At 38.5% G+C, this 10956-nt stretch overlaps 2 protein-coding genes across 2 annotated transcripts; both read left to right on the top strand.

Annotated features, from left to right (window-relative positions):
* Positions 1-2484: 2484 nt before the first annotated feature.
* On the top strand, positions 2485-3495 carry LOC109438530 (olfactory receptor 11H6). The gene has a single exon (XM_019718456.3). It carries the CDS (start codon positions 2548-2550, stop codon positions 3493-3495), a length of 948 nt encoding a protein of 315 aa, XP_019574015.3. The 5' UTR covers positions 2485-2547.
* A 5445-nt stretch (positions 3496-8940) lies between these two features.
* Positions 8941-9888, top strand: LOC109438531 (olfactory receptor 11H7-like). Its single transcript, XM_019718457.2, has one exon. It carries the CDS (start codon positions 8944-8946, stop codon positions 9886-9888), a length of 945 nt encoding a protein of 314 aa, XP_019574016.2. The 5' UTR covers positions 8941-8943.
* Positions 9889-10956: the final 1068 nt, after the last annotated feature.

Below are 10956 nucleotides of genomic sequence, written 5' to 3'. Positions count from 1 at the left end.
ACTGTACTAGGTATATGTATTCAACAGTGTTTTCACAAGAGCCCTGAAAAGTATGTGTTAACTTACCCAAAAGCACACAGTACTTGAACCCAAATCACTGTGACATTAACATTTATTTTCCTTTAAGTACAGTGCTATAACAGGACTACTCAGTTAAATATTACTGATTGAGTCAATCAGTTGTGAACCTGATCCAACTGTGATATGCCAGATTGCCAAACCAAACAGATTGCCTGAGTGGATGTTCTCTTCTGTCCTCACCAATCCATGTGCTTTTCCCCTAAAATACGTTCTCAGTCCTTCCTAAAAAGGCCCATTTTTCTTTCTAGGTTATATGTGTAGCTGCTTCACTCCACTACTGGACCATGCAAACAAAGAATTTACATTAATCTTCTGTGTGCAGGACAGATATGACAAACGTTTGGGAGGGAAAGTCAGAAAGATTTGTGATTGATTGCATATGCGAGGTGATAGAATTAGAAACTGCCTTGAATGACTCTCAAATTTCTGGCAATGACTTTAGCAAATGCTAAACAGGTTGTTGAATTCACCAAGAAACAAATACAAAAGGGAGAGGGAGCTCTTATGAAGGGAAAGATAGAATAAGAAGTACTGAGCAGAATGGTGATTAAATGTAAAGGAAGGTAAATGTCTAGGGAGGCTTATGTTTAGAATGGACACTCAAACGTGACAGGGATATGAGGCAAGGTGGGATTAGTGTGCCACGGGTTGAAATGTGGCCTCGCTACAAGTTTGGTCAGTACACTGATAACAATCTAAATCTATACTAGGGAGTTGATTAAATCTATAGAAAACAACGCAGCCATTGAATTGATGAGGTAGAGCTAAATTTTTGACAAAAATATATTAAGTTAAAAAAAAGGTTATAAAACTGCATATTTTGAAAATCCCATTTTAATTTTTAAGAAGATATGCAATTAATTCCCCAAAGAGTTCAAACTTATTTGCTCTGGGAAGTGGAATTATTTTTTTATGTTCTAAATTTTCCATGTTTTAATTATTTTTTAAAGTATTTTTACTTTGGAAATAAATTTCATTTTGTAAATTTTGAACATTATAGCATTAATAAACAGCTCAGAGTGCACAATGGACATTCACAGCTCTAGAGTATCTGAGAAGTCAAGTACTTTAAAATACTTTCCACTTGGGGAGAGATGTAAAAAATAGTTATTCCACTGCTAATTCTTGGTTAAAAAAAATTAATTCAGACTAAAAGCTGTTCTATCAGAAATAACTATGAGTGGGAAAAAGAAATACAAACTGATAACCACTTTGCTGGTTAAAATGTAGTGCTTCTGAATTTCCAAAATTTCAAAAGGAAGAGAGGATTTTTTGAACCTAACCCATTGATAAGGAATATCCAAATATCCAAAGATACTACTATATTTAAAATATTGATGGTAGCCCACCCTGTCAAATATCTTGAACTTTAAACAAAAAAATTTTAGGACATAAGGAAACTTTAGAAATAAACCTGGACCATATATTTTAGAAAAGTTTATATAGTCTTGTCTCAACTCCTAATTCAGCCAATATGAGAAAGATCTTTCTGGTCTTGGCATATACTAAGGTAACGCTTCTATCCGTTATTTACTTTAGGTAAAAGCAAGATAATGAACTGACAAGTTATGGTGTTTAGGCTTCATTCCCAGCCTAAAATGAAGGCACGTGTTTTTATATACTCGTATGTGGTGATGGGAGAAGAACTGACTCTGGGTGGTGAACACACAATGTAATATATAAATGATGTATTATAGAAATGTACACTTGAAATCTATATAATTTTACTAACAAATGACATCCCAATAAATTTAATAAAAAGGATTTTTATTAAAATATAGCTAACACAAAATACTATATTACAAATATTTGATCCCCTTTTCCCTCTTCTACGATTCCCCTCCGCCCTTACCCTATGGTAACCACTAAACTGTTATCTGTCTGTGAGTTCTGCAGCATCTCCCTAAGAGCAGCAAAAGCTCGGAGCCTCAAGAATCCCTCCCACAGTTCCTTTCTTACCTACTTTTTATTAGACTTCTACGTATGAAATTCTGACCAGGGAGGCAATTTAATAGCTATTTTTGCTTTAGATTTATACTCAATTTTATTTCAAAGTAAAAGGATGTATCCAAAGTTTATACTTATATGTAGGCTATCCAAGGGGTAACATGAAAAACAAAACAGCACTGAGACTCCGGGTTATGGGAATATTTGAGATGAAATGAACTTTGTTCCAAACCAATCTCCAAATGGACCAGTGTGTATCTAGTAGTTACTGGCTTTGCACATTTAAGTAAACTCTTTAAATCTCCCTGAACTTCAGCTGCATTTGTCATTAAAAGAGAAGATAAAGTACACCTCCCTACTGCTCAAAGGGACGTTAGGAAGACAAAAGGAGATGATTTTTATAAAAATACTTTGTACAAGTTTCAAGCAGTTTGTAAGTAAAACCTACAAGTGTTCATTAGTATTCACTTCTTGATTGCTTGTGTTTCTCTAACAGCTTTGGGATCCCAGAATACAACAATGCATTTTGTGACTGAGTTTGTCCTCCTAGGGTTCCCTGGTCCAAGGGAGATGCAGAACTTCTTCTTCTCATTACTCCTGGTGGTCTATCTCCTGACCCTGCTTGGGAATGGGGCTATTGTCTGCGCAGTGAAATGGGACAGGCAGCTTCACACACCCATGTACATCTTCTTGGGAAACTTTGCCTTCCTAGAGATTTGGTACGTTTCCTCCACTATTCCAAACATGCTGCTCAACATCCTCTCTGAAACCAAGACCATCTCCTTCACTGGCTGCTTCCTCCAATTCTATTTCTTCTTTTCACTGGGCACAACGGAGTGTTTCTTCCTATCAGTTATGGCTTATGATAGGTTCCTGGCCATCTGTCGCCCACTACATTACCCCTCCATAATGACTAGGAAGTTCTGTGTGATCCTGGTCAGTGTTTGCTGGGTGAGTGGATTTCTCTGCTATCCAGTCCCCATTGTTCTTATCTCCCAACTTCCCTTCTGTGGACCCAACATCATTGACCACTTCGTGTGTGACCCAGGCCCACTGTTCGCACTGGCCTGCATCCCTGCTCCTTCCACTGAGCTTATCTGCTACACCTTCAACTCATTGATCATCTTTGGGCCCTTCCTTTCCATCCTGGGATCCTACACTCTGGTACTCAGAGCTGTGCTTCGTATTCCCTCTGGTGCTGGTCGAACTAAAGCTTTCTCCACGTGTGGGTCTCACCTAATGGTGGTGTCCCTATTCTATGGAACCCTTATGGTGATGTATGTGAGCCCAACATCAGGGAATCCAGCAGGAATGCAGAAGGTCATCACTTTGGTATACTCAGCTGTGACTCCGCTCTTAAATCCCCTTATCTATAGTCTCCGAAACAAAGACATGAAAGATGCCCTAAAGAAAGTCCTGGGATTAAGAATTAACTCTAGGGACCGGTCCAGTGGCTCAGGCAGTTAGAGCTCCATGCTCCTAACTCCGAAGGCTGCGGGTTCAATTCCCACATGGGCCAGTGGGCTCTCAACCACAAGGTTGCCAGTTCAACTCCTCGAGTCCCGCAAGGGATGGTGGGCTCTGCCCCCTGCAACTAAGGTTGAACACAGCACCTTGAGCTGAGCTGCCTCCCGGATGGCTCAGTTGGTTGATCGTGGGCTCTCAACCACAAGGTTGCCAGTTCAATTCCTCAACTCCAGCAAGGGATGGTGGGCAGCGCCCCCTGCAACTAGCAACGGCAACTGGACCTAGAGCTGAGCTGTGCCCTCCACAACTAAGACTGAAAGGACAACAACTTGATTTGGAAAAAAGGCCTGGAAGTACACACTGTTCCCCAATAAAGTCCTGTTCCCTTTCCCCAATAAAATCTTAAAAAGAAAATAAAAGAATTAACTCTAACTGAGACATCTTTGAAAGAGATGGAGAATTTGCCACTTCTGACCTTAGTTTTTTATACCAACAATAGAGAATGGTTTCAATAAATCATGTTCTGGCTCACACTTAAGTAGAGGGAGAGAGTTACTTTTTCACAGTTCTTCAGCAGTTCAAGTTCAGCTCATTGATAATAACTGCTCAGTAAAACTTTTTAAACATACATGACCTCACTGAGTAATTATATGGTGATGTCTCTTTCCTGGTTTGATGCTAGCTGATGGAAGAAACAAAATGCATGTGTACCTGGAGACTTTCAAGAGAGGGTACAATCTTCTAAATTCAGAAAATACTCTTAAAGACAATGGTTCAAGGGGCCACCAAAAAAAAAAAAAAAACACACACACACCCAGTAATGGATATTTTCCATTGTTTGAGATTTTCCCACCAAAAACAGAGTATGTTTCATACCTTTATCATGTAGAGATAAAGTACAAACTCTTCTTCCGACCACTGAAAGCCTTCACTCAATAGACTGCTGCTCCATGCAGTCTTCTGTCCTACTGATCCACTAAGCTCTGCACTTGACAATGATGAATCTTGTTATTTTACCTTAAATGCATTTTCTCCCAATTAGGCATCTTTACTCATAGTGCTTCCTTCCCAAATCAATTGTGACAACCCCAATACTACTTGTAAAATGGAATGACAATAGTTATTAGTCAAGGACTATGAGATACCTCTGGCATCGTTCCTTTTTGTCAGGATTGCTTTGGCTATTTAGGGTCTTTTGTGATTCCATGCACATCTGATGATTTCTTTGTTCTATTTCTTTAAAAAATGTCCCTAGGATTTTGATGGGGATTGCATTAAATGTGTATATTGTTTTGGGTAGTATGGCCATTTTAATTATGGTCATAAACATATTTTAAATGTGGCCCTAAACATACTTTATGTCTCTCAGAAAGCTGCAGGGTAAAGTCTCAGTCAGAAAAGCATTCAGAGAAAATTATACCAAGAACAAATTCCATTTTTGTGCCCAAACCCCATGCTGAAACAGGAAAGCCATCAGCTGAAGGCCAATCTACTGAAAAATGCACGTATACCCTTTTAGTTATGGACATAATGAGAATGAAAATAGGTTTGCGGGAAGATAGGCCTGGTGGTACCCGGTCATGAAATACTCCAGTACTGTGTTTCGCAAACATTTCTACCACCAAAGCATGTTTGGCAGAAATGGTCAGAAAACACTGAGGCATTTGGGGACAATAGTTCTTTCAAATTCAGTTTTATGTTAAACATTACCACAAACTATACTTTCTGCTCCATAGTACATACATTTTTGGTGTAATACAAAATTATCTTCGCTGAGTAAAATCATCCTTAAAGAAAGCACTTAATTTGGGGCTTTTGTATATCACAAAATCACATACCCTGTTTGAGCAACACAAGCTCAAGGAGACCAGGGGGGTCCCCCTGGAGTCAATGTAGCACATTATTTTTAATAATCCCATGGGCCAGCTTATCAAAAATATTAATGAAACCACCAAGCAAAAAGTAAGAAGGTCCCTTGGGAAAGCATGCAAAGTTATAGGATCACATGAAGAGCCACCTGAGAAGTCTCCACAGTGGCTAAAATGACACATAAATTAAGACTAGCACATAGTTTCATCACACCCTACAGCAAATAGGCCACCGGAATCTTACGGTGTAAAGGAAGTAACATAAGCCATGCATGAAGCTTTCACACAGCTCTTCCACATTAAAGCCAGTAAAAGAATCTTCGTGACCTCCCTGTAAAACTTAATGGTCCATTGGAGAGATCTTTGATGAGCACTGCTGTTATTATACACCACAGGTGAGCCTATTCCCCCATACCTTTGTTCATTCCATATGCTCAAGTGATTGAGTATCAAAAATATTGGTTTTTCTTTCAGCTCAAGAACCAAAAAAAATTCTCTCAGAGTATTTAGATCACCATGGAACTCACGCTCTCCAAAATAAGTGGTACCAAAGTCATCCACAAGCTCCCCTTCTCAGAAAGTGGTTGAGGCAACCAGGAATAGTATGACTTTTATAGATATTTTGAATAAAACAGTATGGACCTAGCTTTATCCACTGGGACTGAAACCAGAGAAAATAAGGGTTTGGGTCAAGGGGCTCCTCTTTCAGCTGTACCCTCTTTGTCCTTTCCATTACTTATCTGCACCTTCAGGAGAGGTGACATTAAAAGGGGGGGGGGGCAGTATATTTCTTGGTTCTCAACTCTATTCCACTGGTCTGTGTGTCTGTTTTTCTGCCAAAACCATGCTATTTTGATTATTGTCACTTTGTAGTATAAATTGAAATGAAGGGGTATAATACCTCTCAGGCCTTGTTCTTTTTTCTCAGGATTCTTTTGTGATTCCATACAAATATGACGATTTTTTGCTCTATTTCTTTAAAAAACGGCATTGGAAATTTGATGTGGATTGCATCAAACCTGTATATTGCTTTGGGTGACACGACCATTTTAACTATGGTGCTGGGAAAATTGAAAAACCACATGCAAAAGAATGAAACTAGACTGCTATTTCTCACCATGTACCAAAATTAACTCAAAAATCTAAATATAAGACCTGAAACAATAAATTGCGTGGAAGAAAGTATAGGTAAAATAATAATAATAATAATAATAATAATAATAATGGTAAAATCAAATCAGTGTGTATGGGGACAAAGATTCACATAGGGTTTAATGGTGAATATATTAGGTGATGAGACAAGTAGACTTAACAGGAACAGGCTTATGAGCTGTCAGGGTGTGCAGGCAAAGAGCTAACAGGAGTGAACTTGTGGGCTAACAGGACGAGCTTAAACATTAACCACTTGGCTCTAACTCCCCTGGTTAGCACTGCACCTGCAAGCTGACAAGCACCTTACATCCATCATAGGTGAGAACAGAATGGTTCCCAATCGCAACAGCAACACCCTTGCAAGCTGACATCCATCACATATGGGAACAGGACAGTTTCCAGGAGAAGACAATTGTAACGGCATCCCCCCTGTGAACTGACATCCTACATCCTGCATGGAAAATATAAAACTCCAGCACTCTTTCTCAATGGGGCAGCTGACCCTATCAGGTTCTGCACGGGCAAAACTTCCCTTTGCCTGAACTGTGTTTTTCTTTGACTTTCAATAAATCTTTGCTTACTCTTGTAGAGTCTCAGAAATCCTTTTACATTTTGCAAAAGACCAGGGGTTAATTCTATGCCGAGACATTAGGAAATGCATCATATAATTATTTTGGAAATTATCTGTGAAATTCGTTTACCATGCTTTCCCTACAGTTGACTAAGTTTTTCTGTGAGGATTTTTCGTTTGTTTGTTACTGTCAAATAGAGTAGTGTACAGTTCAAATATGTGGACCTCGGTCTTGTGCATTTTGATTTTGAGTCAACGACTGTGAATGTGAGTTCAAGTCATTGTTGCTGGTGTTCCAGAGGTAAGTGGCTGCTCTCTGCATCACTGCTTTCTTGTCTTGTTGAGGAGAGGTCTCTCGTTTGGCAAGCAGAGTTCCCACAGCCGGGAATCATTTTTCATAATGTCTTGCCAAAATGATCAATGCAAGTTAGTTTAGCTATTCATGATCATCCTAGTTTAAAAAATTTAAAAAACTTCTCATCTTTCAGTTTCCTTCTCTTCTTCATTTCCTTTCCACAAAACTACAAGCTGCTTTGACATAAACAACTCAATAGAAAGGTTATGTTTGCTTCTAGATGAGTAGATTTATAGTTCACTTTATGCATTACTAATTTTGTGAGCCCACAACAGCTGCATCATTATAAATACATTTACCTTGTTTAATATAACCTCACTGAATAGAAGGGGTTTTTCTTTTCTATTTGATTATGTTCAGTATGTATTATAAATATTCTATTTACACCACTTTTATCAAAATTATTTTTAAGGAAAATTCTCTTATGAGTCAAAAAATTAAAAGTATTTTGTTAAAATTTTTCTGGAGAGTCCAGTGTGAAAACTATCATCATGTTCTGAGTTGTATTTGATTCTTTAAAAAAGACATCTTCCTTAGTGACTGTGTTCTAAAGGGAATAAGGGCAAATTTTGGAATATGGTGAATAATTATTTTTGAAACATCTTTGGTTCCCTGTTTTCTGGGGGCTATTTTTTAAACATTAAAGTTAAATCTTCCAAATAGCAAATTTTAAGGGAAATTTGAGGCACCAGTAAAGAGACCTTTAGAAGAGAAGCTCTTGGTGATTTTAATTTTCTTCTCCAATACATCGCATATGTTATATTCATCTTTAATGACATATGTCTTAAATGTATATGAAGCATGACAAATCACCATGCAAAACTAAACATTATGAAGTGACTAATAATGACTTTCATTGCTAAAAACAAAGGATTAAATACCAAATTATAAATGAGCTGTAGTGCAATATAAATGTCTTTAGATGGGAAGTAGAAAGATATCTAAAGAATTTACTGTCTTAATATCCTTGTTGATTTTCTTCTGGTATCATGGGAAAAAATGATAGAAATTAAATTCTCCTAATGAAAATAGCTTAAGGGGGGATGCAATCTGAAACAGTGTCAAAGTTCATACCATGTAAATCTGTAAAAGTGTCAGATTCAAATCTGTTTTCAAGTGATAGATATTCGTATGTATCCCCACATTTTGAATTGAATAGCGCCAATTGTTATTTTTGAACAGATTTCACTGAAAAAAAATAGATATAAGACAAACCATTTTTGCCTCCATTTCAAGATTTCTTTACATCAAAAGAAGATGAAATTTAACTGAGCTTTGTCCACTGACAGAAAAGTTCAAGAGCCTGGAACTGTCCATTTACAAAGAATCAGGACCAAAGGCCTCATTCAGATTAGGGCAGGATTTATTCAAAGATTGTTTTAGAATATTCAGTACATTTGCCTGCATGAATCAAATTTGCAGTCCTTAGAAAAGTTTCAAATGCCTCAGCAGCAAAGTGACTTGTCATTATCTATCTGTATTCTCTCCACAGTCTGGGAACAATGAATAAGTCAGGGATGTCTACTGTAACACAGTTTGTCTTGTTGGACTTTCCTGGTCCCTGGGAAATGCAAATCACCCTTTTTTCAATGATTTTGTTGATCTACATCTTGACTCTGACTGGGAATATGGCCATCATTTGTGCGGTGAGGTGGGACAACCGACTCCATACCCCCATGTACATGCTCCTAGCCAACTTCTCCTTCCTAGAAATCTGGTATGTGACCTGCACAGTCCCCAACATGCTGGTCAATTTTCTTTCCAAAACCAAGACCATATCCTTCTCTGGTTGTTTCACTCAATTCTACTTCTTCATTTCCCTGGGCACAACTGAATGCTTCTTCCTCTGTGTCATGGCTTATGATCGGTACCTGGCCATCTGCCGCCCATTGCACTATCCCTCCATCATGACTGGACAGCTCTGTGCCATCCTGGTGTCTCTTTGTTGGATGATTGGTTTCTTTTCACATTCAATTCCTATTTTCTTCATTTCTCAACTACCCTTTTGTGGTCCCAATATCATTGATCACTTTCTGTGTGATATGGACCCACTGATGGCATTGTCCTGTGCCCCTACACCCATCATGGAGCATGTATTCCATTCTGTGAGCTGTCTTATCATCATTCTCACCATTTTGTACATCCTAGGGTCCTATTTCCTGGTACTCAGAGCTGTGCTACAGATTCCTTCTTCAGCTGGGCGGCAAAAAGCCTTCTCCACCTGTGGATCCCACTTAGTTGTGGTGTCTCTGTTCTATGGAACCATAATGGTGATGTACGTAAGTCCGACATCTGAAAGCTCAGTTGCTATGCATAAGATCATCACACTGATATACTCTGTAGTGACACCAGTCTTAAACCCCTTCATCTACAGCCTACGCAACAGGGACATGAAATTCGCCCTCCATCATTTCCTTTGTGTAATGAGAATTATCCAAACCTCATGAATAGGTTTTGTGAAACCCAATGAATGACTCTCTTTCTGCAAATGTCAGAATAATCCTCTTCTTCTACCCCAACTGACTTGGCATTATTCATAACTGTCAAGGTCGTTTTGTGCAAAGCAAAATTCATCATGTATTTGATCATTTTTTGATAGGCTTTTACTTTCATAAGTGTATTTCCATGGGAAGAGATTGCCACCAGACACATGGTAAAAATAATTCTTAAAAATCTTAATATTTACTCCCAGGAATGTTTTGATTTTTCCAATGTGTAATCTCTGCCCGCTCAAATTTGTTAAGAGATATCAATCAAATTGGTTATTTGCTTAGATTACAGTGTAACACTTCATTAAAAAGACACATAACAGATAAAAATACCTGTTGTCCTGAATTTTTGGCAGAAACTCCACACATCAATGTTGGATACACTAACAGACTATAAAGCCAGTTTCACAATCCATAGCTCATTATCCTCATCAACAGTATACGAGGGGAAGCTCAAAGTTTGACTGAAGCTATGAGTAATAATATCTTTAGTGAGTTGTTAGTATGTAATCCCCATAAGGAAAATGAGGATTACATCAAGAGAACGACTCAGAGGGATTGAACTTGTCCCCTGGAGTTTGGAGGACACCTGCATTTTCCCTGATTCATACCTGGGGAAAAAATGTAAACACTGCAGAAGAGTTGGCTCTGAAAGCAGAGCAGAAAGCAATGGCAAACTGAATTCCTATTAATAATAGAGCAAATACAGAATACCCACATTTGGCCTAGAGTTCATGGAAGGTAACCAATGTGGTCCATCTTGAAAGGGATTCCACCCAAAAGTAATACTTGGTGAAGAAAGGCAACACCAAAAGTGAGTCTATATCGAGTGAGTCACCAGAATCCAGGAATGAAAAAAGTCACAAGTAGCCCAGCCAATGAGGCATTGACCACATCAAGGAACTGCAGTTTAGGGAGCTTCCATTCCCCCTGCCGAACCCCCCACAAATAAATGCAGGGGAGAGGTGCAAAACCAGCAATGCAAGGGTGCTTCCACAGGGTTTCTTAAGAGTCACACTCTATGGC

The sequence above is a fragment of the Rhinolophus sinicus genome, chromosome 3 (assembly GCF_057876585.1).
Source record: "Rhinolophus sinicus isolate RSI-liver-muscle chromosome 3, RSI-T2T, whole genome shotgun sequence".
NCBI classification, from domain to species: Eukaryota; Metazoa; Chordata; class Mammalia; order Chiroptera; family Rhinolophidae; genus Rhinolophus; species Rhinolophus sinicus.
The sequence above is the reverse complement of the archived record's forward strand: the minus strand, read 5'-3'. Positions and strand labels throughout refer to the sequence as shown.